Source organism: Emys orbicularis, chromosome 21 (assembly GCF_028017835.1).
Source record: "Emys orbicularis isolate rEmyOrb1 chromosome 21, rEmyOrb1.hap1, whole genome shotgun sequence".
Lineage (NCBI taxonomy): Eukaryota > Metazoa > Chordata > Testudines > Emydidae > Emys > Emys orbicularis.
In genome coordinates this window covers 666,566-691,892 of record NC_088703.1, presented here as the reverse complement: position 1 = coordinate 691,892, position 25,327 = coordinate 666,566, and the positions used below count along the sequence as shown (strand labels likewise).

Genomic DNA, 25,327 nt, shown 5'->3' with positions numbered 1-25,327 from the left:
GGGGGGGTTGGGGGCCAGACCACGCCTGGCTGTTTGGGGAGGCACAGGCTCCCCTAACCGGCCCTCCATACAATTTCAGAAACCCGATGTGGCCCTCAGGCCCCTGCCCTAAAGCCTCGGCTCTCAGGGGGAGTGTGACTCCGGTTGGAAGCTGGAAGCAAAGCCGGGCGCTTGGCTGCAGGCGGATGAAGGGTGCCCCTGTCCCGGGGGCAGTGGGACCCCCAGAACCCTACAGCCCCCTCCCCCCAGCTCTGTGCCCTGCAGCCCTGATGGGCGGGGGGGTGCACTGGTCCCCCGCAGGAAGGGGATCCCCCCCATCAATGTAACGGGGGGACCCTGACCCAGCCCCCCGTGCAGGGGGAGCATGTACCAGCCCCAGCCCCTGCAGGGACGGGATCCCCCAAGCACCCCCCCCGGGAGCAGATCCCCCCCCAATGCAGCGGGGGGGGGGTGCACCGGCCCCGGCCGGGAGGGGATCCCCGAGCCCCCCAATGCAGCGGGGGGGGGGTGCACCGGCCCCGACCGGGAGGGGATCCCCGAGACCCCCAATGCAGGAGGGGTGCACCGGCCCCGGCAGGGAGGGGATCCCCGAGCCCCCCAATGCAGCAGGGGGGGTGCACCGGCCCCGACCGGGAGGGGATCCCCGAGACTCCCAATGCAGCAGGGGGGGTGCACCGGCCCCGACCGGGAGGGGATCCCCGAGACTCCCAATGCAGCGGGGGGGGTGCACCGGCCCCTGCCGGGAGGGGATCCCCGAGCTCCCCAATGCAGGGGGGGGGGGGTGCACCGGGGCTCGGGCCGGGCTGGGGCGGCCCCCGGCGGCTGCTGCGGGAAGGACACGGGGCGGGACCGGGGCCGGAGGCGGAGCTTCCCGGTGGCTGCGGCCTGCGAGGCCCGGGCGGGCTGGAGCGGTGAGAGCGGGGCCGGGGGGGGGGCATGTGGGGGAGCTCGGGGGGATGCAGGGGGGCACAGAGCTAGTGAGGGGGGTGCAGGGGGGCCTGGGGTACACAGGGGCGGGGGGGGGAGTCTGGGGACACGGGTCGGGGGGCCCATAGGGGAATGGAGGGGGGAGGGATAGCAGGATTGGGGGGGCCCATAGGGGAATGGAGGGGGGAGGGATAGCAGGGGGTTTGGGGGGGCCTATAGGGGAATGGAGGGGGGAAGGATAGCAGGGGGTTTGGGGGGGCCCATAGGGGAATGGAGGGGGGAGGGATAGCAGGGGGTTTGGGGGGGGCATAGGGGAATGGAGGGGGGAGGGATAGCAGGGGGTTCGGGGGGCCTATAGGGGAATGGAGGGGGGAGGGATAGCAGGGGGTTTGGGGGGGCCCAAAGGGGAATGGAGGGGGGAGGGATAGCAGGGGGTTTGGGGAGGCCATAGGGGAATGGAGGGGGGAAGGGATAGCAGGGGGTTTGGGGGGGCCCATAGGGGAATGGAGGGGGGAGGGATAGCAGGGGGTTTGGGGGGGCCCATAGGGGAATGGAGGGGGGAGAGATAGGGGGTTTGGCCCATAGGGGAATGGAGGGGGGAGGGATAGCAGGGGGTTTGGGGGGGCCCATAGGGGAATGAAGGGGGGAGGGATAGCAGGGGGTTCGGGGGGCCCATAGGGGAATGGAGGGGGGAGGGATAGCAGGGGGTTTGGGGGGGCCCATAGGGGAATGGAGGGGGAAGGGATAGCAGGGGGTTTGGGGGGGCCCATAGGGGAATGGAGGGGGGAGGGATAGCAGGGGATTCGGGGGGCCCATAGGGGAATGGAGGGGGGGTCTGTGGGAGGATAGCAGGGGTTTTGGGGGGCCCATAGGGGAATAGAGGGGGGAGGGATAGCAGGGGGTTTGGGGGGGGCATAGGGGAATGGAGGGGGGAGGGATAGCAGGGGGTTCAGGGGGGCCATAGGGGAATGGAGGGGGGAGGGATAGCAGGGGGTTTGGGGGGCCCATAGGGGAATGGAGGGGGGTCTGTGGGAGGATAGCAGGGGTTTTGGGGGGCCCATAGGGGAATGGAGGGGGGAGGGATAGCAGGGGGTTTGGGGGGGCCCATAGGGGAATGGAGGGGGGAGGGATAGCAGGGGGTTCGGGGGGCCCATAGGGGAATGGAGGGGGGGTCTGTGGGAGGATAGCAGGGGTTTTGGGGGGCCCATAGGGGAATGGAGGGGGGAGGGATAGCAGGGGGTTTGGGGGGGGCCATAGGGGAATGGAGGGGGGAGGGATAGCAGGGGGTTCGGGGGGGCCATAGGGGAATGGAGGGGGGAGGGATAGCAGGGGGTTCGGGGGGGCCATAGGGGAATGGAGGGGGGTCTGTGGGAGGATAGCAGGGGGTTCAGGGGGGTCATACGGGGTCACACAGAGGGGCCGTGGGGGGATGCTGTGTTGGGGCGTTAGCTCCTTGGGGGGTGGGAGAGGGAAGGTGCTCTCTGGTGCCAGGGGATGGATCAGGCCCAGGGAGGCGTTTGGGTTCAATCCCCCCTGCCTGGCACAGGGTTCCCGGCCCGTCGCCCAGCGGGCCTGGGGCTCACGCTCTTCCAGAGCGAGTTCTCGTCCTTACACATCCCTTTCTGCCCTCCAACCCGCCAGGCACTGGGGAGACCAGCCTTGTGTGGGACCCCCTGCAGCTGGGCCAGGTGGGGTGAGGCCCTCCCAGAGATCCAGCTGTTTCCTACCTGCAGTCCTCTCCGGATTTCTAACCCTCTCACCCCCGTGGGTGCCACGGATCCAGATTCCCACCCCCTGTCTCTGCCGAGAAGCGGGAGGTCGTCGCCTGGGGTGACCCAAGGGGGCAGAGATGCCATCGTCGGAGAAGGAGCGCAGGGCCCAAAGGCGAAGCAGAGACCCCTCCCCGTCCCGGGGGCACCAGGGCGGGCGCTGGGACTGGAGCTGCCCCGAGACGCGGCGCCGGCTGGAGGAGCTGTATTTCCGGGAGCAGGATTACATCCGGGCGGGCTCTGAGGACAGCCGCCAGTTCTGGGCCTTCTTCGAGCGGCTCCAGCGCTTCCAGACCCTGAAGGCTGAGGGGGAGCCGGCGCTGCGGGCTCCCCCGGCCCGGGCTGACCCCTCTGCCGCCCCTGGGCTGGCTGGCCTCCCGCAGGAGTACGACCCGCGCTACCGGATCAACCTGTCGGTGCTGAGCGGGGACGTGGAGGGGCTGGCGCGGGGCAGGAGCGGGAGTCTGCGGCGGGGTCCCGGGGTGCCGGCCGAGCGGCTCTCCCAGTTCCGCGCCACCCTGCTGCATTACCTGGACTTCGCCCAGAAGCAAAGCTTTGCCAAGCTGGCCAAGCTGCAGCGGGAGCGGGCGGCCCTGCCCATTGCCCAGTACCGCGACCGGCTGCTGCGGGCCGTGGCCCAGAACCAGGTGGTGGTGGTAGCCGGCGACACGGGCTGTGGCAAGTCCACACAGGTCCCCCAGTACCTGCTGGCGGCTGGGTACAGTCACGTGGCCTGCACCCAGCCACGCCGCATCGCCTGCATCTCGCTGGCCAAGCGGGTGGGCTTTGAGAGCCTGCACCAGTATGGGGCTGAGGTGAGTGGGGCTGAGACCGGGGGCGGCCCAGGACTCCGGCAGGGTCTGTGCCAGGCTGGGGGAATTAGTAGCCAGTTTTGGAGATCGGACTGGGAGGACGTGAGATCTGCTGTGCCCTCCCCTCCTCCTGGCCAGGAGTCCTGGTTAAACCCGGCGGGGGTCCCAGATGAACCGACCCCACGTGGCCTCTCGCTGTTCTGCCCTAGCCCTGCTGCCTGGGGGCAGTGGGTGAGATTGTATGCAGGGAATGGGGGCTGGGCCATGCCTTGGGGGTACAAAGAGCCCTGGGATCCAGGCTGTGCCCTCCCACCCCTCATGGGGGTCTGGGCCGAGCCCTGGGAGCAGGCAGTGCCTGGGGGTCTGGGCCGAGCCCTGGGGGCAGGCAGCGCCTGGGGGTCTGGGCCGAGCCCTGGGGGCAGGCAGCGCCTGGGGGTCTGGGCCGAGCCCTGGGGGCAGGCAGCGCCTGGGGGTCTGGGCCGAGCCCTGGGGGCAGGCAGCGCCTGGGGGTCTGGGCCGAGCCCTGGGGGCAGGCAGCGCCTGGGGGTCTGGGCCGAGCCCTGGGGGCAGGCAGCGCCTGGGGGTCTGGGCCGAGCCCTGGGGGCAGGCAGCGCCTGGGGGTCTGGGCCGAGCCCCTAGGGTTCTGGGTCAGTCATCAGGGGCCTCTCTCAGGGCAGCATTTCAGCACCAGCTGTCTGGGGTGAGCACCATGGTCCCTCCTTGCTGGCCCTCTGCCCCTGGCTGGTGGGTGCTGGGCTCCCCCCCCCCCCCCCCCCCCGCTGACTGCCCACCCCTGCTCCTCCCCAGGTGGGATACCAGATCCGCTTCGAGAGCACTCGCTCCCCGGCCACCAAGATCGTCTTCCTGACGGAGGGGCTGCTGCTGCGGCAGGTGCAGCGCGAGCCGGCGCTGCCCGGGTACCAGGTGCTGATTGCCGACGAGGTGCACGAGCGGCACCTGCATAGCGACTTCCTGCTGGGCGTGCTGCGCCGCCTGCTGCCCGCCCGCCCCGACCTCAAGCTGGTGCTCATGTCGGCCACCATCAACATCCGCCTCTTCGCGGGGTACTTCGGGGGTGCCCCTGTGGTGCAGGTGCCTGGGCGGCTCTTCCCCATCACGGTGAGAGCACAGGGGGTGGGCATGGATGGGAACGTGGGGAGCCCCTCGCTGTACCCCTACTGCATCCTTGGGGATCCCTCGCCCGGCGCTGAGATGCAGCCACCTCTGGGGTGGGGCACAGGGGCTGTGTGTACAGCAGTGGTCACCGACCGATCTATCGCGATCGACGGGTCGATCCTAGAGGATCTCCCTGTCGATCGCGATCTCCAGCGGCACAGCAGGGCTGCCGCTAAGACAGACTCCCTGCCTGCCCCAGCCCCATGCTGCTCCTGGAAGCAGCCAGTGCGGCCCCGTGGGCAGGGGGGACAGGGAGGTCTCCCTCTGCTTGCTGCTCCTGCCTGACAGCACCGGCCCCGCAGCTGCCATTGGCCGGAAACGGGGAGCTGTGGCCAATGGGAGCTGTGGGGGCGGTGCTTGCAGAGAGGGGCAACGTCCAGAGCCACGTGCCCGCCCCCCCCCCCCCCCGAGGCCCCAGACACCAGGCTGGGAACCTGTCTTAGCGGCAGCCACGCTGCGCTGCCGACCGGGAGCCGCCGGAGGTAAGTGCTGCCCGGCTGGAGGCTGCACCTCAACCCTGAACCCCTCCCGGAGCCAGCAGCCCATACCCCCTCTGGCACCCCAAACCCCCTCCGGCACCCCAAGCCCCAGCCCTGACCCCCCTTCCAGAGCCAGCACCCCCACCCCCTCCTGCACCCCAACACTCTGCCCCAGCCCGGAGCCCCCTCCTGCACTCCTGCCCCAGGCTCAGCCCAGAGCCCCCTCCCACACTGCAAACCCCTCGGCCCCAGCCCAGAGCCCGCACCCCCTCCCGCACCCCTGCCCCAGCCTGGTGAAAGTGAGTGAGGGCGGAGGAAAGCAAGTGACGGGGGTGTGTGTGTGTGTGTGTGTGGAGTGAGTGGGGTGGGGCTTTGGGGAAGGGGCGGGGCCTCGGGGAAGGGGCAGGGTAGATCCTGGGTTGCCCTTAAATTCAAAAAGTGATCTTGGGCATAAAAAGGTTGGAGTCCACTGGTGTACAGGGATCCCTCACCTGGTGCTGAGACGCGGCCACCTCTGGGGTGGGGCACGGGGGCTGTGTGTACAGGGATCCCTCGCCTGGTGCTGAGATGCAGCTGTGTCTGTACACAGGTGGATTAGAACCCAGGAGTCCTGGCTTCCCAGCCCCCCTGGTTCTAACCCCCTGGACCTCACTCCCCTCCCGTAGTGGGGGTAGAACCCAGGAGTCCTGGCTCCCGTGGCTAAGCCACGCCCTTCTCCCTGCACCTCCAGCCTGCTGGGAAGATGAGGGCGGTGTCCCTGCGGGGCCGGCTCTCGGGCTGCCCAGCATAGGGCGCTCTCTCTCCCCTTTGGCCACGGCGTCTCTGCTTGCGCAGGTCGTCTACCAGCCCATCCCTCAGGAGGAGGCGGCAGCGAGCGGGAAGCCGGAGCGGCTGGACCCCCGGCCCTACCTGCGGGTGCTGCAGGCCATCGACCACAAGTACCCGCCCGAGGAGCGGGGCGACCTGCTCGTCTTCCTGAGCGGGGTGGCGGAGATCGGCGCCGTGCTGGAGGCGGCCCAGGCCTATGCCACCCACACCCAGCGCTGGGTGGTGCTGCCCCTGCATAGCACCCTCTCCATCGCCGAGCAGGACAAGGTGGGTCTGGCGGCGGGGCAGGGGCCAGGGCCTCTGCTGGACTGGGCTGTGCCCCCCCGGTGGGGGAGACGGGCAGGGAGCGGCTGGCAGTGGGGAGCTGGCCTCAGAGATGGGGCTAGGAGGGGAACGTGGCAGAGGAGCTGGGGAGTGGCTTTGGGGGCTAGGAAGGGGTGTGTGTAGGGGCGCTGGGGGAGCGGTGCGGTGGGGGGGGAGCGACTGTGCATTGGGCTGAAGGCATGTGTCGGGGAGGGGGTGGAGAGTGGCTGTGTGTGGGGATGCAGAGGGGACCAGCAGGGGTGGCAGGGTGGGTCAGGGGCTGTGACTCCCCATCTCTTCCCCCCCCCCAGGTGTTTGACATGCCCCCCCCCGGAGTCCGGAAATGCATCGTCTCCACCAACATCGCCGAGACCTCGGTCACCATCGACGGGGTGCGGTTTGTGCTGGATTCTGGTGAGACGCCCGCCCCTCGCTTCGGGGGTGGGGGGCCTGGGCTGGCACCAGCTGGTGGGGTGGGGGCTCCACTCTCTGGGCTGGCCTGGGACCCCCCTTTGGCCATGGCTCTGAGCACTGCAGGACGGGGGTGGGCGGGTGCTGGGCGAGGCCGGTGGAGGTTGTCACCTGTCCTGCCCCCCAGGGAAGGTGAAGGAACTCAGCTACGACCCCCAGGCCAAGCTGCAGCGGCTGCAGGAGTTCTGGATCAGCCGGGCCAGCGCCGAGCAGCGGAAGGGACGTGCGGGCCGGACGGGCCCCGGTGTCTGCTACCGGCTCTACGCTGAGTCTGACTACGACGCCTTCGCCCCCTACCCGGTGCCGGAGATCCAGCGCGTGGCGCTCGACGCCCTGGTGCTGCAGGTAGGCAGAGCCGGGGAGGGGGGATCTCCCCCATCTGCAGGCGGGTCTGTCACCGCTGGTGGGAGCTGTCCTGCGAAGGGGGGAACCTGGGTAGATGCTCTGCTCTGGAGGGGAACTCGCCCCCAGGTCTCCAGCATCACGGGAGCAAGCGCTGGGCCCAGCCCCTGCAGCCCCCAGCCTCTGGGACGCTTCCAGGGGTTGCCCAGGGCCGTGAGGCACCTTTGCATGAGGAAGGCTTGTCTGTCCCGGCCGGGGGTCAGCTCTGACTCCACGGGCTACAGGCCACACGAGCCCTCCCCTCTCGGCCTGCGCAGGCTCCGCCGTCCTGCAGTGCAGCAGCAGACACCCTCCAACGCCCGAGCCCTCCAAGCGCCACCCTACGGCATCCAGCCCCTGTTCCGCCGCTCCCAAAGGAGCAGCACGCCTCAGCTCGCCGTTGCCCCCGGAGCCCCCCAGCTCGCCGTCGCCCCCGGAGCCCCCCAGCTCGCCGTCGCCCCCGGAGCCCCCCAGCTCGCCGTGACCCCCGGAGCCCCCCAGCTCGCCGTGACCCCCGGAGCCCCCCAGCTCGCCGTCGCCCCCGGAACCTCCCAGCTCGCCGTGACCCCCGGAACCTCCCAGCTCGCCGTGACCCCCGGAACCCCCCAGCTCGCAGTGACCCCCGGAGCCCCCCAGCTCACCTTTGCCCCCGGAACCTCCCAGCTCGCCGTGACCCCCGGAACCCCCCAGCTCGCAGTGACCCCCGGAACCCCCCAGCTCGCCGTCGCCCCCGGAGCCCCCCAGCTCGCCGTCGCCCCCGGAGCCCCCCAGCTCGCCGTCGCCCCCGGAACCCCCCAGCTCGCCGTCGTCCCCAGAGTCCCCCAGCTCGCCGTCGCCCCGGAACCCCCCAGCTCGCAGTGACCCTCAGAGCCCCCCAGCTCGCCGTCGCCCCGGAACCCCCCAGCTCGCAGTGACCCCCGGAGCACAGCTCGCCGTGACCCCTGGAGCCCCCCTGCTCGCCGTCCCCCCCAGAGCCCCAGCTTGCCGTGACCCCTGGAGCCCCCCAGCTTGCCGTGACCCCTGGAGCCCCCCAGCTCTCAGTGACCCCCGGAACCCCAGGTCGCTGTCCCCCCCGGAGCCCCCCAGCTCGCCGTGACCCCTGGAGCCCCAGGTCGCCGTCCCCCCCGGAGCACAGCTCCGCTTAGCACACAGCTGGCAGATCCGTTCAGCATGAGCTGAACGAACAGCCGGTCCATGTCTCCCAGCCTGGACCAGCCAGAACGGCTGTGATCCTCCGGTCATACAACGTGCCAGCTGGCTGCTTGCCCCGCGATGAAGGATCCTGGGTGTCTCTCTGTACCCCGGTTACACCCCCAAAAGTCCAAGCAGGGTCACCCTGCGGTGTGTGGGTTTTCGAGGAGGACTTGAAGTCTATCAATCCGTCCTTTGCTCAGAGTAAGTGGGTGTCCTTGTGACCCCCCGATACTCAGCCAGGGTGAGGGAAGCGTCTCTTCTCTCCTGCCTAGCAGGAGCACCTGGGTCGCCTTCTGGCCTGCTTGTCTCACACACCTTCCGAACACACTTTTCAGGGCAGATACGCAGCTCCTTGCACGTGACCCACGCGTCCGTTCTGCAGCGGTGACGACGTCCAGGCAAAGGGCTAATCTTCCATTTCTCCACCCCCCCCCAGATGAAGAGCATGGGGCTGGGCGACCCCCGGACCTTCCCCTTCTTGGAGCCGCCCCCCCAGTCCAGCCTGGAGACGGCCGTGCGCTACTTGAGGGAGCAGGGGGCGCTGGACGGGGCTGAGAGCCTGACGCCCATCGGGAGCCTGCTGGCCCAGCTGCCCGTGGACGTGGTGATCGGTGAGGTGCCGTGGGGGGCTGGGGAGGCCCTGGCTGGGGACGGGGGGAGATTGGGGGGGGCCAGGGGCATGGAGAGGGACTTTAACCCTTGGGATGGGGGTGGGAGGTGGTTCGCTGCCCCCCCTGCCCCCGTAACGCTCTCCTGCCCCCGTCCCCCTGCAGGGAAGATGCTGGTTCTGGGCGCGCTGTTCGGGCTGGCTGGGCCGGTGCTGTCTGTGGCGGCAGCGCTGAGCGTGCAGTCCCCGTTCCTGCGCCCCACGCGCACCAACCCCGACTGTGCCACTGCCCGCCGGCCCCTTGAGAGCCCCCACGGCGACCCGCTGACGCTGCTCAACACCTTCAACGAGTGGGTGCAGGTGGGACTGGCTGGCCCTCAGCTCCGCGGGACGTCTGGGGGGGCAGACCCTTGCGTGGGGTGTGTTGGGGGGGTTACATACTGTGGGGGAGCTGTGGGGGGTCTCGGGGAGGAGATCCCCCATGGCAGGAGCTGCGGGGGGGTGTTTGGGGGAGGAGATCCCCCGTGGGGGAGCTGGGTGTGGATGTGGGGGGGAGGAGATCCCCCATGGCGGGAGCTGCATGGGAGCATCTGGAGGAGGAGATCCCCCGTGGCGAGGGCTGTGGGGTGCAGTAGGATGGCCCCCCGCCCCTGCCGTAATAACCTGAGGCTTCGGTGTGGCCGGCAGGTGAAGTCGGAGCGGGCCGGTGGCTCCCGGAAGTGGTGCCGGCGCCGGGGGCTGGAGGAGCACCGGCTCTACGAGGCAGCCAACCTGCGGCGCCAGTTCCAGGTGGGTGCGCGGCAGGAGAGGGGGCCGGGTGTCCCCCCAGAACCCTCCCCAGCCCCTCCCCCCCTAACCTTCCCCCCCCCCCCCCAGGAGCTGCTCCGGGACCATGGTCTGCTGGAGGCCGTGCAGGGGCCCAGGGACAGCTCCGCCCGGCAGAGCCGGCACCGGGAGCGCCGGGAGCTGCACCGGCTGCGGCGGCGGCACGAGGAGACGGAGGGGCGGAAGCGCAAGGTGCTGAAGCTGCGGGAAGGGGAGGCCGGCTCCTCCAGCGACGAGGGTGATTGCGCCGGCAGGGCTGGGCCGCCTGGCGTTGATATCCAGGTGCGTGGGAGGGGGCCCCAGTGGGGAGAGTGTGGGGCAGAGGCCCCCCCCCATCCCACCCCTCACTGGGGCCAGAGCCAGCACTAAGAGCTTTCTCTGTGTCTCCCGCTGGCTTCCTGCCATGCCCTCCCCCCACCAGCAGGAGGGAGCCTGGACTCCTGGGTTCTGACCTGGCTCTGGGAAGGGAGTGGGGTCTAGTGGGTTAGAGCAGGGGGGTGGGGGCTGGGAGCCAGGACTCCTGGGTTCTGACCCTGCTCTGGGAGGGGAGTGGGGGCTATTGGTTAGAGCAGGGGGGGTGGGGGCTGGGAGCCTGGACTCCTGGGTTCAGTTCCTGGCCCTGACTCTGTGACACTGGTTACATCCCCTCCCCACTCTGCACATCAGTTTCCCTGGGTGTAAGCTGGGGCCATGCCCCTGAGGGGCTGTGGGCACCGAGCCGGCTGGTGGAGGGGGTCAGGATCCTGTGGCTGCGGCAGTGCCGGCCCCTCCCTGCTGGGAGCCCGGGAGCGTCTGCCCGCAGGGTTTGCCGGGATGGGGGCAGTGCTGTCCCTTGCCGTGGGGTGCTCCTAGGTGCTGCCGGGGGGGCCCTGAGCTCCTCTCAGCGCTGCCCCCCTCACACCCGTCACCCCTTCCCTCGGCAGGACGTCAAGTTCAAGCTACGGCACAACGTGGACGAGCTCCAGGCTGCGGCCGGCGCGGCCCTGTCCTCCCACCAGCTTGCCCTGCTCAAGCTGGTGCTGTGCAGGGGTCTCTACCCCCAGCTGGCCGTGCCCGACCAGTACAACAGCTGCCGCAAGGACTCTGACCAGGTGCGCTGACCCAGCTCCAGCTCCTGGGGCCCGTCTCAGCTCTGAGGGGGCAGGGAGGTGGGAGCCAGGACTCCTGGGTTCTATCCCAGCTCTGGGAAGGGGGTAGGGTCTGGGGAGTAGAGCGGGGTGGGGGTGGGGGTCAGGACTCCTGGGTTCTATCCCAGCTCTGGGAGGGGAGTGGGGTCTGGTGGTTAGAGCAGGGGCGGCTGGGAGCCAGGACTCCTGGGTTCTATCCCAGCTCTGGGAGGGGGTGGGGTCTGGGCTAGAGGTTTGGGAGTCTGCGAAGGAGGAAGCCCGTGAGAGCCGTGCCCCAGGCTGGGGTCTCCAGCACCCGTTGCAGTCGCTGGCCCTGGCCCTGACGCCTCATCTGGTCTCCTTGTAGATTTTTCACACCAAGAACAAGCAGGGGATTGTCCTGCACCCGACCTGCGTCTTTGCCAGCAGCCCGGAGCTGCTGCAGGCCACGGAGGAGAAAGCAGAGCCGGGGAGGAGCCGAGGTAGGGAGAGGGACGCGGGGCGGCCCGGCCCCAGCCCCTTGGTGCCCCGACGCAGTGGGAGCTCCCAGTCCAACCCGACCCAGCAAGGGCCCTTCTCCCTGCGGCACAGAGCGACTGCGTCCCAGAGAGACGCGGGCACTAGCCTGGGGTCATGCAGGGTGTCTGGGGGGGAGCCGGGGCTGGAAGCCACGGCCCCTGAAGCCCAGCCCAGCCCAGCCCCCAAGCCTGCTGGCCCCGCTCAGAGCAGTGGGGCTGTGGGCCCTGCCCCCCCGCCCCGTGGTTGCCCCAGCCCCCGCGCAGGGCTGAGCTGAGCCCCCCTCTTGTGGCTTTGCAGGTTCCCAGGAGGGGCTGAGCAGCCGGCACCAGCTCCTGGCCTTCGTCTCGCTGCTGGAGACCAACAAGCCCTACCTGGTGAACTGCCTGCGGGCACCGGCCCTGCAGGTGGGTGCCTGGCCCTGCCCCTGCCCCCTGGCCCCCTGCCCGGCCCTGCTGCCTGGTCCCCCTGCCTGGCCCTGCCCCCCTGGCTCCCCCGCCTAGCCCCCTGCCTGGCCCTGCCCCCCGCCTCCCCTGCCTGGCCCTGCCCCCTGGCCCCCTGCCCAGCCCCGCTGCCTGGCCCCCCTGGTCCCCTGCCTGGCTCCCCTGCCTGGCCCCCCTGCCCAGCCCCCCTGCCTGCTCCCCCCCCCCCCGGTATCTGACCATTGCTCTGCCCCCTCCCCGTGTATCTGACCATTGCTCTGCCCCCCCCCGTGTATCTGACCATTGCTCTGCCCCCCCCCCCCCCCCGGGTATCTGACCATTGCTCTCTCCCCCAGGCTCTCCTGCTGTTCTCCCGCGCCCTGGACACCAGCGCTGACTGCACGCGGCTGGTGGCAGACTCCTGGCTGGAGCTGTGCGTGCCGGACAGCGAGGCCGCCCTGCGTCTGCTCTCCGCAGTCCTGCAGCTCCGCGCCGCCTGGGAGGGGCTCCTGAACCGGCAGCTGGAGGGGCGGCGTGGGGAGCCAGGGCGCGGGCCGGACTCTCGGGAGGTGGCGACACTGAGGCAGGGGCTGCTGGAGTTCCTGCAGCACGAGGTATCTGCAGCTTCCGCAGTGCAGCCGGGCCAAGGCAGGGTCTGCCCCCGGGCAGCTCGGGCCCTGGAGCCCCCCCAGGGAGACCTTTCCACCGAGCTTTGTACCCCTCTGCTCCACAGGCAGCTCGGAAACATCCTCCCCAGCCTATGGAAGGGGAAACTGAGGTATGGGGCAGGGCCTGTGCAGGCTCATGCCACCAGTGGGGGCACGGCTGGCAGCTCCTTGCCGGGTGTGCACTGTCTGGGACAGCTCTGACCCACACGTCAATACGAGGGGCTGGGGGGCAGCCTGGACACTGGCCGTGACACCCCCCCCACACACACACCAATCCGCACATGGTGTGTTTGCAGGACCTGAGCCCCTCCCCCAGCTGCTCCCCCTGCACTAGTGGGGTGGGGGGGTGCAAGTAGCGGGGGGCCCCTGGGCAGGTCCCCCCTGCACTGGTGGGGTGGGGGTGTTGTCCAGTGCGTTGTGCAGACAGTGTGCCCGGGAATGCAGCTTCCCCCCGGTGCTGGTGGGGTGGGGGTGCAAGTAGTGGGGGGCCCCCGGGCAGCTCCCCCCTGCGCTGGTGGGGGTGCAAGTAGTGGGGGGCCCCCGGGCAGCTCCCCCCGGTGCTGGTGGGGGTGGGGGGTGAAGTTAGTGGGGCAGCCCCAGGCAGTTCCCCCGCTCCCGGTGCTGGTGGGGTGGGGGGTGCAAGTAGCGGGGGGCCCCCAGGCAGCTCCCCCCTGCGCTGGTGGGGTGGGGGGTGCAGTTAGTGGGGCAGCCCCAGGCAGTTCCCCCGCTCCCGTTGCTGGTGGGGGTGGGGGTGCAAGTAGCGGGGTGCCCCTGGGCAGCTCCCCCCTGCGCTGGTGGGGGTGGGGGTGCAAGTAGTGGGGGGCCCCCAGGAAGCTCCCCCCTGTGCTGATCTGGGTTGGGGGTGTAGGTAGTGTGGGGCCCCCGGGCAGCTCCCCCCTGCGCTGGTGGGGTGGGGGTGTAGGTAGTGTGGGGCCCCTGGGCAGTTCCCCCCTGCGCTGGTGGGGTGGGGGTGCAAGTAGTGGGGTGCCCCCAGGCAGCTCCCCCCTGCGCTGGTGGGGTGGGGGGTGCAAATAGTGGGGGGCCCCCGGGCAGCTCCCCCCGGTGCTGGTGGGGGTGGGGGTGCAAGTAGTGGGGTGCCCCCAGGCAGCTCCCCCCGGTGCTGGTGGGGGTGGGGGTGCAGGTAGTGGGGGGCCCCCAGGCAGTTCCCCCCTGCGCTGGTGGGGTGGGGGGTGCAAATAGTGGGGGGGCCCCGGGCAGCTCCCCCCTGCGCTGGTGGGGTGGGGGTGCAAGTAGCGGGGTGCCCCCGGGCAGCTCCCCCCGGTGCTGGTGAGGTGGGGGTGCAGGTAGTGGGGGGCCCCCAGGCAGCTCCCCCCGGTGCTGGTGGGGGTGCAAGTAGTGGGGTGCTCCCGGGCAGCTCCCCCCGGTGCTGGTGGGGTGGGGGTGCAGGTAGTCGGATGCCCCCGGGCAGCTCCCCCCTGCGCTGGTGGGGTTGGGGGTGCAACTAGTGGGGTGCCCCCGGGCAGCTCCGCCCTGCGCTGCTGGGGTGGGGGTGCAGGTAGTGGGGGGCCCCCGGGCAGCTCCCCCCAGTGCTGGTGGGGTGGGGGTGCAGGTAGTCGGGTGCCCCCGGGCAGCTCCCCCCGGTGCTGGTGGGGTGGGGGTGCAGGTAGTGGGGGGCCCCCGGGCAGCTCCCGTTGGTGCTGGTGGGGTGGGGGTGCAGGTAGTGGGGGGCCCCCGGGCAGCTCCCCCCGGTGCTGGTGGGGGTGGGGTGCAGGTAGTGGGGGGCCCCCAGGAAGCTCCCCCCTGCGCTGGTGGGGTGGGGGTGCAGGTAGTGGGGGGCCCCCAGGCAGCTCCCCCCTGCGCTGGTGGGGGTGGGGGGTGCAGTTAGTGGGACAGCCCCAGGCAGTTCCCCCCCTCCCGGTGCTGGTGGGGTGGGGGTGCAAGTAGTCGGGGGCTCCCGGGCAGCTCCCCCCTGCGCTGGTGGGGGTGCAAGTAGTGGGGTGCCCCCGGGCAGCTCCCCTCGGTGCTGGTGGGGTGGGGGTGCAGGTAGTGGGGTGCCCCCAGGCAGCTCCCCCCGGTGCTGGTGGGGTGGGGTGCAGGTAGTGGGGGGCCCCCGGGCAGCTCCCCCCTGCGCTGGTGGGGGTGGGGGTGCAGGTAGTGTGGTGCCCCCAGGCAGCTCCCCCCTGCGCTGGTGGGGTGGGGGTGCAGGTAGTGGGGTGCCCCCGGGCAGCTCCCCCCTGCGCTGGTGGGGTGGGGGTGCAGGTAGTGGGGGGCCCCCGGGCAGCTCCCCCCGGTGCTGGTGGGGTGGGGGTGCAGGTAGTGGGGTGCCCCCGGGCAGCTCCCCCCTGCGCTGGTGGGGTGGGGGTGCAGGTAGTGGGGTGCCCCCGGGCAGCTCCCCCCGGTGCTGGTGGGGTGGGGGTGTTGTCCAGTGCGTTGTGCAGACCGTGTGCCCGGGACTGCAGCTCTCTCCGGGCAGGGAGGGAGCAGCCGGGCAGGTAGCGGGTGACACGCCCTCGTCCCCCTGGGCTAACCCCCCGGGTCCCCTGCAGGTGCAGTACACCCTGCGCCGGCTGACGGCGCTGGAGAAGCAGAACCTCTATGTGGGGCCCCAGACGGTGGCGGCCGCGCCGGGGCTCCCGGGGCTGTTCCAGGGGGCGGAGATGACGCCCGACGAGGAAAAGGGCGGCTACAGGGTGACTGAGTTCCTGACCTACAACTGCCTCACGGTGAGTGCCAAGAGCCCGGGGCTTCCCCCTGGATGTGGACTAGCGGCCTCCAAGGCAGGGTCTCCCTATCCCCCCCCAGCTCCTCTGGCCCATATCAGGGAGCCCCAAGGCAGCCGCTAGAGGTCCCTCACCTTCCCTCCCTGTCCCTCCCCGTCCCTCCCCATTCCCGAACTGGGGCCAGCATTCCCCAGGCAGAGGTTCTGGGTCCCACCCCGCTCCCTGGATCGGGACCGGCAGCCCCTGAGGCGAAGGCTCCGTGTCCCACCCTGTTCCCCTCCGACTTTGTCCCTTGCAGAGCGACACCGACCTGTACAGCGACTGCCTGCGCAGCTTCTGGACCTGCCCGCACTGCGCCCTCTACATGCCCTTCACCCCCCTGGAGCGCATGGCGCACGAGAGCAGCTGTCGGCCCCAGCCCCAGGAGGGTGAGTCTCTGTTGGGTCCCCGGGGCCGCGCTGGGCTAGGACACGGCCTGGGTTCCAGGGCTGGCGTCCCCCGTCCAGTCACCGCGCAGCCCAGCCGGTCTCTGCCCCAGGCGCTGCAGTGGCTGGGGGCCGCCGGCCATGTCGCTCCACGGGGACGGTGCATCCCAGCCAAGTCACCCCGGGAGTGCTTGGCCTGTCCGGTGACGCCGTTTCCTCTGCTCTTGCAGCTCCCCTGGAAGAGGCCGCTGAGAGTCCAGCCAAAGCCACTGCTCTGCAGAGACCTTATCACTGCGATGCCTGCGAGCGGGACTTCATGTTCACATCCACAGAGATCCTGCGGCACAGAAAGCAACACCAGTGACGGCCGGGGCTGTGTGTCTGGGCCTAGCCCTGATGGGGGCTCTAGTGGTCAGAGTGGGGAGGCTGGAGGCCAGGACTCCTGGGTTCTCTCCCCGGCTCTGGGAGGGCACGTGGTCCTGCCCCTACAAAGCACATGGCAGTCCATCCTAGCTGCGCTGGCTGGACTCGCGGTGCGGGGTCAGGGGTGGGAGCTGAGTCCTGCAATGTCGCTCCCTCGCTGACTCACAGGTGGGTTCGTTACGAGTCGGGTTGGCGGGTTCGTTACGGGCAGGCAGAGACCCCCGGCCGTGGGTCTGTCAGGGCGTTGCTCCGGTTGGACTGGGCCTGTCCAGTGGGGCCAGAGGCACTGCTCCCCCTGGCGGGGACATGTCGGGTATTTGTACATGTGTGAATAAATGTCCTTGGCTGAGGAGCGCAACCCCCGAGGTGCGTCGGAATGGGGGGCTTGGGCTGTTCCGGGGTGTCTCTCTGATACGCGGCAGGCCGGAGGGGGTGGCCCAATAGCCCCTTCTGGCCCCAGCATCTCTGGGTCTGACGGCTCCAGACGGGGAAACTCACCAGTGCTCACAGCCGCTTTGCCCTCTGCGGCGGGGGCTGGGGCCGGGGGCTGGAACCCTTGCGTGGGCGACGGGGCAGCCCATACCTGAGGCCTGGCTCAGCGCCCTGCAGCCCCCAGGACACCCCCATTCTGCGCCTGGTCTCTGCCGCAGCATCGGAATCGATCCGCGCAGGGCAAGCCTGCATCTGACCTGGCCCGGAGTAGGAGTGGCAGTGAGCGAGGGCCTGGGCGGGAGCGGGAGCCACGGGTGCGATGGGACGCGTGGCAGAGATGGGTGCAGCAGGAAGTCAGCAAGGCTTAGCTGGAGCCAGGGGGTTGGGGGCTAGGAGAGGCCGAGATGGTACCCAGGTTACAGGCTGAGCGATGAGAGCGAAGGCGTGTGCCTGCGGGTATCTCCGTGGGATAGGCATGTTCACATGGGCAGCGTGCACACTCTGTCCATCTGAGACTGGAGTGTGGACGTATCAGGAGACGGAGGCGCAGCACGGCCAGTCGCTGGCTGAGGGGCCGGCTTCTCTGCCTGCCAGGCCGGAGCTGCTGCCTGGACTTTGCGTGGCCACGGGGTGGCAGCCTCGCTCTGTGTTTGCAGGATTTGCTGGCGTGTTCCCAGCTCCTGCTCCGAGCTGTCCATGCAGGGTGGAGAGACAGGGACCTCCTGTGTTTGTCAGGATCCTCATTAGTGATGGGTCACCTGTTATTTATGACATAGAGGCTTTGACTGAGATCAGGCCCCGTTGTGCCGCGCACTGCCCAGACCCCGGCCGAGATCAGGCCCCGTTGTGCCGCGCACTGCCCAGACCCCGGCCGAGATCAGGCCCCGTTGTGCCGCACACTGCCCAGACCCTGGACGACATCGGGGCCCCGTCGCGCCGGGCGCTGCCCGGACCCCAACCGAGATCGGGGCCCCGTCGCGCCGGGGCTGCGCAGATGCAGAGCAAGAGACAGCCCCTCCCCTGAAGAGCCCACGGTCCCAACAGCCCTGCAGAATGCACCAGCCAGGAGGGCACAGGGTGCCTGGCGAATCCTGTCCTTTTGGCTCTGCAGGCCTGGGCTGGGGCTCGGGGCTCGCCCTGCTCTCCTCTGACACCACTCCCATGCCTGCTCACTCAGGCCAGCTCCCAAGGGAGGCTCGTGGGGCGCAGGGCGTCTGTTCTCCCTAGGAATTGGGGATCCCCTCCCCCATCTCCAGCCCTGAAAACCCTGATGGCCTTGAGTCTAAGCAGCTCCCCCCCATTTCCCTGCTCTCCCCTCAGCCCCCCTCACTTGCTCTGTCCATTGCAGGTTGAGTGTTGCATTGTATAGCACTGGGGCAGAGAGCACAGAGCACCCCAGGGTGGGCAGGGCAAAAGGGTGTCGTAAAGGGCACCTCAGATCTAGGACCACATTTCACACTGGTGACATTGGGCAGAGAGCACAGCATAAGGAGCAAATCCAGTGTCTACTGGAAGGGGGGGGCTGGAAGCCAGGACTCCTGGGTTCTATCCCAGCTCTGGGAGGGGAGTGGGGGCTAGTGGGTTAGAGCAGGGGAGCTGGGATCCAGGACTCCTGGGTTCTCTCCCCGGCTCTGGGAGGGGAGTGGGGAGGTTAGTGGGTTAGAGCAGGGGGGGTGGGAACCAGGACTCCTGGGTTCCAGCTCTGGGAGGGGAGTGGGGTCTAGTGGGTAGAGCAGGGACTGGCCCACACCACTGTTTACCCAAAAGTTATCTGAATTAATTTGCTCCTTTGGCCTTGCTGTTTGGTCTGTCAAAGCTGTGAATTCACAGACCCTTCCAGGGCTGACGCACTCCCTTGACTGTAGTTTTTGAAGGTCCCTTTTAAGACAACAACCGCTGCTGCTCCCGTCTGCATGCTGCGCTCGCGGGCTGTTTCCAAGAGCTGCAACGCTTTGTTATTTCTCCTTGCATCACTTTAAGGGTTTCAGATCCTCCTAATTCGGGATTAACAGCCAGATGTGTTGATTACTACAATGACAGGGGAAAGTGGCCCATACATTGTTAATAGCCTGCTTGATGAAGAACTGAAGGTGTTGGGGTATCATGCAGACCCAAGCCCCCCTGGAGCAGTGCAGCTTACTGGCCTGGCTCCGAGTTTGCAATATGAAAGAGGGCATGATCGCAGATTCATAAATGGCTGGCAGGGGCTTGTACCAGCAGCATGTAGCCAGGGGCTGGAACAATGGAATTAATTCAGACTGGTCCTTTGGACAAAGCATCACTCAAGGCGGGGGATGGGGAGAGAATGCTTTACGCAGAGGGGATGAGCTGGTGAGCTTAAAAGTCAGGACTCCTGGGTTCTATCCCCAGATCTGGGCAGGTGTTGGGTCTGTAGCCCTGTCTCGTGGCGGGTTCACACTGGAGGTTTAGGACCCTCTGCTGGCTGGGGAGACGGGGGCTAGTCCTTCAGTGCCCGTGGTTGTGGCTGCTGTGTCCCCCTATGCCTCACAGGTCTCCGGTGAGGTGCCTGCCAGGGGGATGTGTGTGTTGGGGGGCAGCCGGCCCCAATGCCTGGGGGTCACAATGGGGAGATGATCTCTCTCACCCTCCATCCTTCTCATCTCCAGTGCCAAATTCAGCCAAAGTTTTAGGCATTCAAGTGTTATTGAATCGCTGAAGCTGTTCCAAACAGCCTATCCCAGCATGGACAGCAAGAGACCCTACCATAAACAATCACGTAAACAAGGCAACCCATGTAACTAGCCCACTCCACTTCAAGAAAAATGCCCCTCTTTAAATGCAGAGGATTCCCCTGGTCAGAGCCGGGTCCGGGGGCTTGTCTCTCTTCTTGTGAGTGAAGCTGCCGCATAGGAACAGAGATCAAATGAATCCGGCGATCGATCTGTAATTGTGTCACATCCTGCCCTGTGCTGGGGAATTAATCGGACTGTCGAGGTTAATGGAATGTCAGTTAATTTCTTAGTGCGCGATTGCCGGAGCCGCCTGGTAAACGCTTATTGATTTCAACACAATTAAAGATAAACTGAGCACAGGCGGGTCCGGGTGGCATCAATGCCACAATGACACAGAGGAGGAATTGGAGGAGCAAATACTGGCTGGTGTCGGTGCCCCTGAGTGCCCAAGTGGCATCTACAGGCGTTTTCAAAGTGCGGTGCAGGGACAGAGCAAGAGCCAGTCTCTGCCCCACCAAAATGACAAGACAGAACCCTTGTCTCTCTTTCACAGCTGAGGCCCAGAGAAATAGTGGCAGCAGCATTTTCAAATGAGCGCAGTGCCCTTTCAAGCAGCCACATTGTCCAGAGGTCTCAGCATGCTGGATGCTGCTGCTTTTTGGAGAAACGGGCCCATGGTTCGGTACCTGAAGGGGAGAGGGGCTCTTCTGACTAGCTGCCCCACAGTGGCTGCCCTCGGTCACGCAGCAGGGTAGTTGCAGAGCAGGGATTTGAAGCTGGGTCTCCTGAGATGTCATCCAGTGTTGTGTGCCCAGCCACCCACCCGTCCTGCTTCTGGGTGCATTATAAATACAGCGACAGCTTGGTTAGCCAGCTGCCTGTCTGCGGAGACAGGATGTCAGATCCGACACTGCTCACTCCCTCGGGGACGGCATCTCCCAGTTTGCGAAGCCAGCAGCTCCTCTGGGCCAGGCGAGTTAGATAGTTTAGTCTCTTCAAACAGACTCCCAGCCCCATGCATTGGAGGGCGGTAAAGCGGGGCTGGTGGGTACCTACAAATTAAGTACCTACAGACCCAGGCCTCACAGGCTGCTCTCAGACCAGTGTAAATCCGGCGTGACGCTGCTGCAGCTGGGGGCACTACATGGCCATATGTGACAGCAGCGCCCCCGCCCCCTGACAGCTGCCCTACCTGACTGCAATCCTACTATTCCCAGGGAGAAACGAGGTGTTCTGTGCAGACGGCCGGCCCGTGAGGGGGCAGGACAGGCAGCCGTGCAAGAGTGTGTTGGTTTTCTCACAGCCAGAGGGGACATCCATGCTGTGGCTGAGACACATAAATCCTTTGCCGTTGTAAAACCAGCCAGCCCCTGCTGTTTAATGTGCCACGTGCGGCTTCGCATCCAAACTCTGCTGCGATTTACAAGTGGAGAGCATTTGGGAACCAGGCAGCTTGGGCTGGGATGGTGAGAGCCGAGCGCATTTGGAACTGCTCTTTAACGAGGGATTTTTAATGATGATGTGACATTAAAAGTCCCCAAGACAGGATGTGGGGCGGGGGTGCTGTAGTATGAGATTTACAAACCCTCTTGCGCTAAGTGTTTAAATGATGGAAGCTCTGTTCCCGCGCGGTAATTAGGGCATAAATTGTATTTATAACTCATAAACAGAAATGTCACCAGTTTCATGAACTGAGGCTTGAGATAATAAAAGGATATTGTAGTTCATCATCGGGGCGATGGAGGGAGATCGATCAGAATTACGGCCTAGGAAAGCTGCGTCCGCGAGTGGCGTTTCTCCGCCTGATGCGTGACTCGTCCAGTGCACGGGCATGGGGCCAAGAATGGAGATCACTGGGCTGGTGGGGGGAGAAATCCATCTGCCTCTGAGTCAGGGCGGTAGGGAGATGCTAGGCCTTGTACCTAAGCCTCGTGCTGGCCCCTCTGAATGGGGTGAATTTGGCCCCTAGTCCCCGTTCCCGAGTTCAAAGCAGCCTGGGAGAGGCCCTGTATTCGTCATGTCCCCGCCACTCCGCTCAAGGCCCCATCCATCCACTCGCCGCAGCAGAGCTCCCTCGCCCGCAGCTCGGCTGCGCCAAGGACCACAGGGGACACATTTACTTTATACGCGTCGGAGCCCGCCACGCCCCGGAGGCCGAGCAGAGACACTGTTATTGTAGGCAAAGAGTTATGGCCGCTCATCACACCGGGTGAGGGACGTGTGGGAAATGCAAAGCCGCTGGCCAGGCCGGGCAGGGGAATGAATCACTCCTAAACGGCGGTGCATGCGGAGAGGCCACCCGAAAGGCTGCTGAATCCTCTCCCAGAGCAGGCTGCAAAGAGCCCAGCAGCTGCAGAAGGATGGTGGAGAGTGTGGGTGGGGTGGGGTGGGGTGGGAGGTAGGGGGGATATCTGACCGGGCTGCCCCTCTGTTTGAATGTCCTGCCCCAGGCGGCCCCTCTCCCGTAAGCCAGCCTTTGGAGGGCGTGAACGGCTCTTGGGTTACATCAATGGGTCAGGGAGGGCAGTAGTGCCTAGTGGTTTGAGCCGAGGTGTGCTGGGGGGTGGGGGTGGGAGGGTGTCTGGGTGTCAGGACTCCTGGGTTCTATCTATAGCTCGGGGAGGAGGCGCGGGAAGGGAGATGGGCTTCTCCTCCTACTGGCTTTGCCAGCCACACGCAGGGTGCAAGTCCCTTGCCCTCCCTCTGCCTCACTTTCCCCACGTGTGATACAGAGATGACACCGCGCCCGCTTCGCAAGGGGGCCGAGCTGGGCCCGATCCTCACAAACACGCACAGGTTTCATCAAAGGCAGGTCGGCAGCCCAGGGGCTGAGGTGAGACTTAAGTGGCACCTAGGCCCGTGTGTGTGTGGGGGTCTGAGCGGGGCCTAGGTCCGGTGAGTGTGAGGTTGGAGCGGGGCCCAGACCCGGTGCGTGTGGGGGGGTCGGAGCGGGGCCCCGGAACGGGGTGGGGGGTGGGGGTCTGAGCGGGGCCTAGGCCCAGTGCGTGTGAGGTCGGAGCGGGGCCCAGACCCGGTGCGTGTGGGGGTCTGAGCGGGGCCTAGGCCCGGTGCGTGGGGGGGTCGGAGCGGGGCCCAGACCTGATGCGTGTGGGGTCGGAGCGGGGCCCAGGCCTGATGCGTGTGGGGTCGGAGCAGGGCGTAGGCCCGGTGCATGTGGGGTCGGAGCAGGGCCTAGGCCCGGTGCGTGTGGGGTCTGAGCAGGGCCCCCGGGCCCGGTGCATGGGGGGGTCGGAGCGGGGCCCAAGCCTGGTGCGTGTGAGGTCGGAGCGGGGCCCAGGCCCGGTGCGTGTGAGGTCGGAGCGGGGCCCAGACCCGGTGCGTGTGGGGGGGTCTGAGCGGGGCCCAGGCCCGGTGCGTGTGGGGGGGTCTGAGCGGGGCCCAGGCCCGGTGCGTGTGCGGGGGTCGGAGCGGGGCCCAGGCCTGATGCGTGTGGGGTCGGAGCAGGGCCTAGGTCCGGTGCGTGTGAGGTCGGAGCGGGGCCCAGACCCGGTGAGTGTGGGGGGGTCGGAGCGGGGCCCCGGACTGGTGTGTGTGGGGGGGTCTGAGCGGGGCCTAGGCCCGGTGCATGTGGGGTCGGAGCAGGGCCTAGGCCCGGTGCATGTGGGGTCAGAGCAGGGCCTAGGCCCGGTGCGTGGGGGGGTCGGAGCAGGGCCCCCGGGCCCGGTGCGTGGGGGGGTCGGAGTGGGGTCCAGGCCTGGTGCATGTGGGGTCGGAGCAGGGCCTATGCCCGGTGCATGTGGGGTCTGAGCAGGGCCCCCGGGCCCGGTGCATGGGGGGGTCGGAGCGGGGCCCAGGCCCGGTGCGTGTGGGGTCTGAGCGGGGCCTAGGCCCGGTGCGTGGGGGGGTTGTAGCAGGGCATAGGCACGGTGCGTGGCGGGGTCGGAGCGGGGCCCAGGCCCGGTGCGCGTGGGGGGGGTCGGAGCGGGGCCTAGGCCCGGTGTGCGTGGGGGGGTCGGAGCAGGGCATAGGCACGGTGCGTGTGGGGGTCTGAGCGGGGCCTAGGCCCGGTGCGTGGGGGGGGTCGTAGCAGGGCATAGGCACGGTGCATGGGGGGGTCGGAGCGGGGCCTAGGCCCGGTGCGTGGGGGGGTCTGAGCGGGGCCTAGGCCCGGTGCGTGGGGGGGTCTGAGCGGGGCCTAGGCCCGGTGCGTGGGGGGGTCGGAGCGGGACATAGGCCCGGTGCGTGTGGGGTCGGAGCAGGGCCTAGGCCCGGTGCGTGTGGGGTCGGAGCAGGGCCCCCGGGCCCGGTGCATGGGGGGGTCGGAGCGGGGCCCAGGCCTGGTGCGTGGGGGGTCTGAGCGGGGCCTAGGCCCGGTGTGTGTGGGGTCTGAGCGGGGCCTAGGCCCGGTGTGTGTGGGGTCTGAGCGGGGCCTAGGCACGGTGTGTGTGGGGTCTGAGCAGGGCCTAGGCCCGGTGCGTAGGGGTCGGAGCAGGGCCTAGGCCCGCCAGGGGCTTTCCCTGCACAAGCGGCGGAACAAGTTTGGGAACTACTGGTCTAGGATGAGGGCAGGGGGTGGGAGCCCTCCTAGGTCTGGTAATGGATAGAGACAGCCCTGAGTAATACGTGAGGGGGCTATAAAAGATAACGGATGGCAGCGGATATTAAGGGCAATGACATAACTCAACCTCCTTATACATTGTAGCTGATGGATTTAAATATGTGCCAGGATAAATCTTGGTGAGAGAACATTGAAATGTCAAGAGAGAAATCAATCGATCAGAGACCCGAAGAAGGACGCCTGGGTTCGGCCTGGTATTTTTCAACTCGGTCCGCGGATGAGAAGTCAGGGCAGCAAGTAAACTTCCCCTTAGCAAGTTTATAGAAAGAAGCAGCAGAGAGAGTCGGCTGCTGGCACCATACCAGTCTGAGAACGCTGCCACGCATAGGGTCGGCCTGGGCTCTCCAGCCGATGGGCTCTCAAGCTAATGCAGGACAGCCGTGAAGGACGAAAAATGACAATTGGACTTTGTGGAAAATTCCCTCCACCTCCCAAAGTTTTGGGGTTTTTTTTTCATTGAAGTCGAATCCCCCTCAAACTGTTGTTTTCAAACACCTCGAAACCGGGAAAGGTTCTGTGTTTTCATCCAAAAAGGGGGGAAAAGGAAAATTTCACTCCAACTAGAAATTTTTCATGAAAATGGTCATTTTGGTCAAACCAACCAAGAAAAAAACCACAAACTTTTCATAAAAAAGTTTAGATGAAAAATATTCCAACCAGCCCTGCCTGAGAGTGCGAGGCGTTTCCTGCTGCCACTGTCTCTCTGTGGCTGTGCGTGGCCAGAAGCGCCTGCTCTGTGGAGCCCACGGGATGAGGCAAGGACGGGCATGGGCTCTCTGCCATCAGGACTGCTCAGCTCTGAGCCATGGGAAATCTCTCTCCCACATTGTCCAGGTTTTAAAGGCCAGATTCTCAAATGGGCTAGGAGCCCCCCCCCACTTTGATGTGAGTGGCGGCAGGTCTTGGCCTGTTGGGAAGCCCCTCCCTAAAGGTTCCTGTCTTGTCGCTCAGAGACACCCCGCAGCCCAGTCACGCTCTGGGTGACTCACATCGGCAGGTTGCTGGATTTTGAACGGGGGGACGATCGTTCCCACGTTCCAGAAACGCTTTGTATTGGCTTTGTGCCACAGCACGAGGAAACTAAGGGGCTGCCTCAGCCAATAGCTGCTCCGGCCATGTCCAGCGGACGCACTCTGTGCGGGGCACGTTCGGGGTTTTCAAGGCCCGACGGGTCCATCGTGACCATCCGGCCTGAGCTGCTGCCATCGCCCGAGTCAGAGGGGCTCGCGCCATGACTCTCGCCGTGACGTGTGGTGTACCAGAGCCGGGGGCCGAGCGCTGAATTCCAGTTATAATCAGAGGCCATGGAGCAGGGCAGGAAGGTAGGATGCCGATCTCCCCTCAGGCTGTAGCGGAGCCCAATGGATGTGGGGAGGTCTGGACGGAAGTGCAGGGGAGTATCTGAATATGGAGCTAGCTGCTGTTGATTTAGGGCCCTATTTCTGCAGGTGGGTCATGTGGGGGTCTGTGGAATCTGCTGCCCTTAAGGCCCCCCCGTCGCTGGCCTTTATTTCTGTCTCCCACCTTCCTATCTCTGTTTTGCTCCTTTGCGTCTCCCCAGTTTTTCCCTCCTCTGTATTTCCTGCCTTGTAGCATCTCCAATCCCGCAC

General features: G+C 67.0%; 1 protein-coding gene across 1 annotated transcript; it reads left to right on the top strand.

The window, feature by feature from the left end:
• The first annotated feature begins 2,776 nt into the window (after nt 1–2,776).
• Nucleotides 2,777–16,371, top strand: DHX34 (DExH-box helicase 34). Its single transcript, XM_065420966.1, has 16 exons — nt 2,777–3,511; nt 4,316–4,627; nt 5,998–6,258; nt 6,606–6,708; nt 6,893–7,110; nt 8,777–8,951; nt 9,114–9,307; nt 9,635–9,736; nt 9,824–10,054; nt 10,696–10,863; nt 11,246–11,360; nt 11,695–11,801; nt 12,173–12,430; nt 14,992–15,168; nt 15,464–15,593; nt 15,821–16,371. Exons 1-16 carry the CDS (start codon nt 2,777–2,779, stop codon nt 15,952–15,954), a joined length of 3,420 nt encoding a protein of 1,139 aa, XP_065277038.1. The 3' UTR covers nt 15,955–16,371.
• Nucleotides 16,372–25,327: the final 8,956 nt, after the last annotated feature.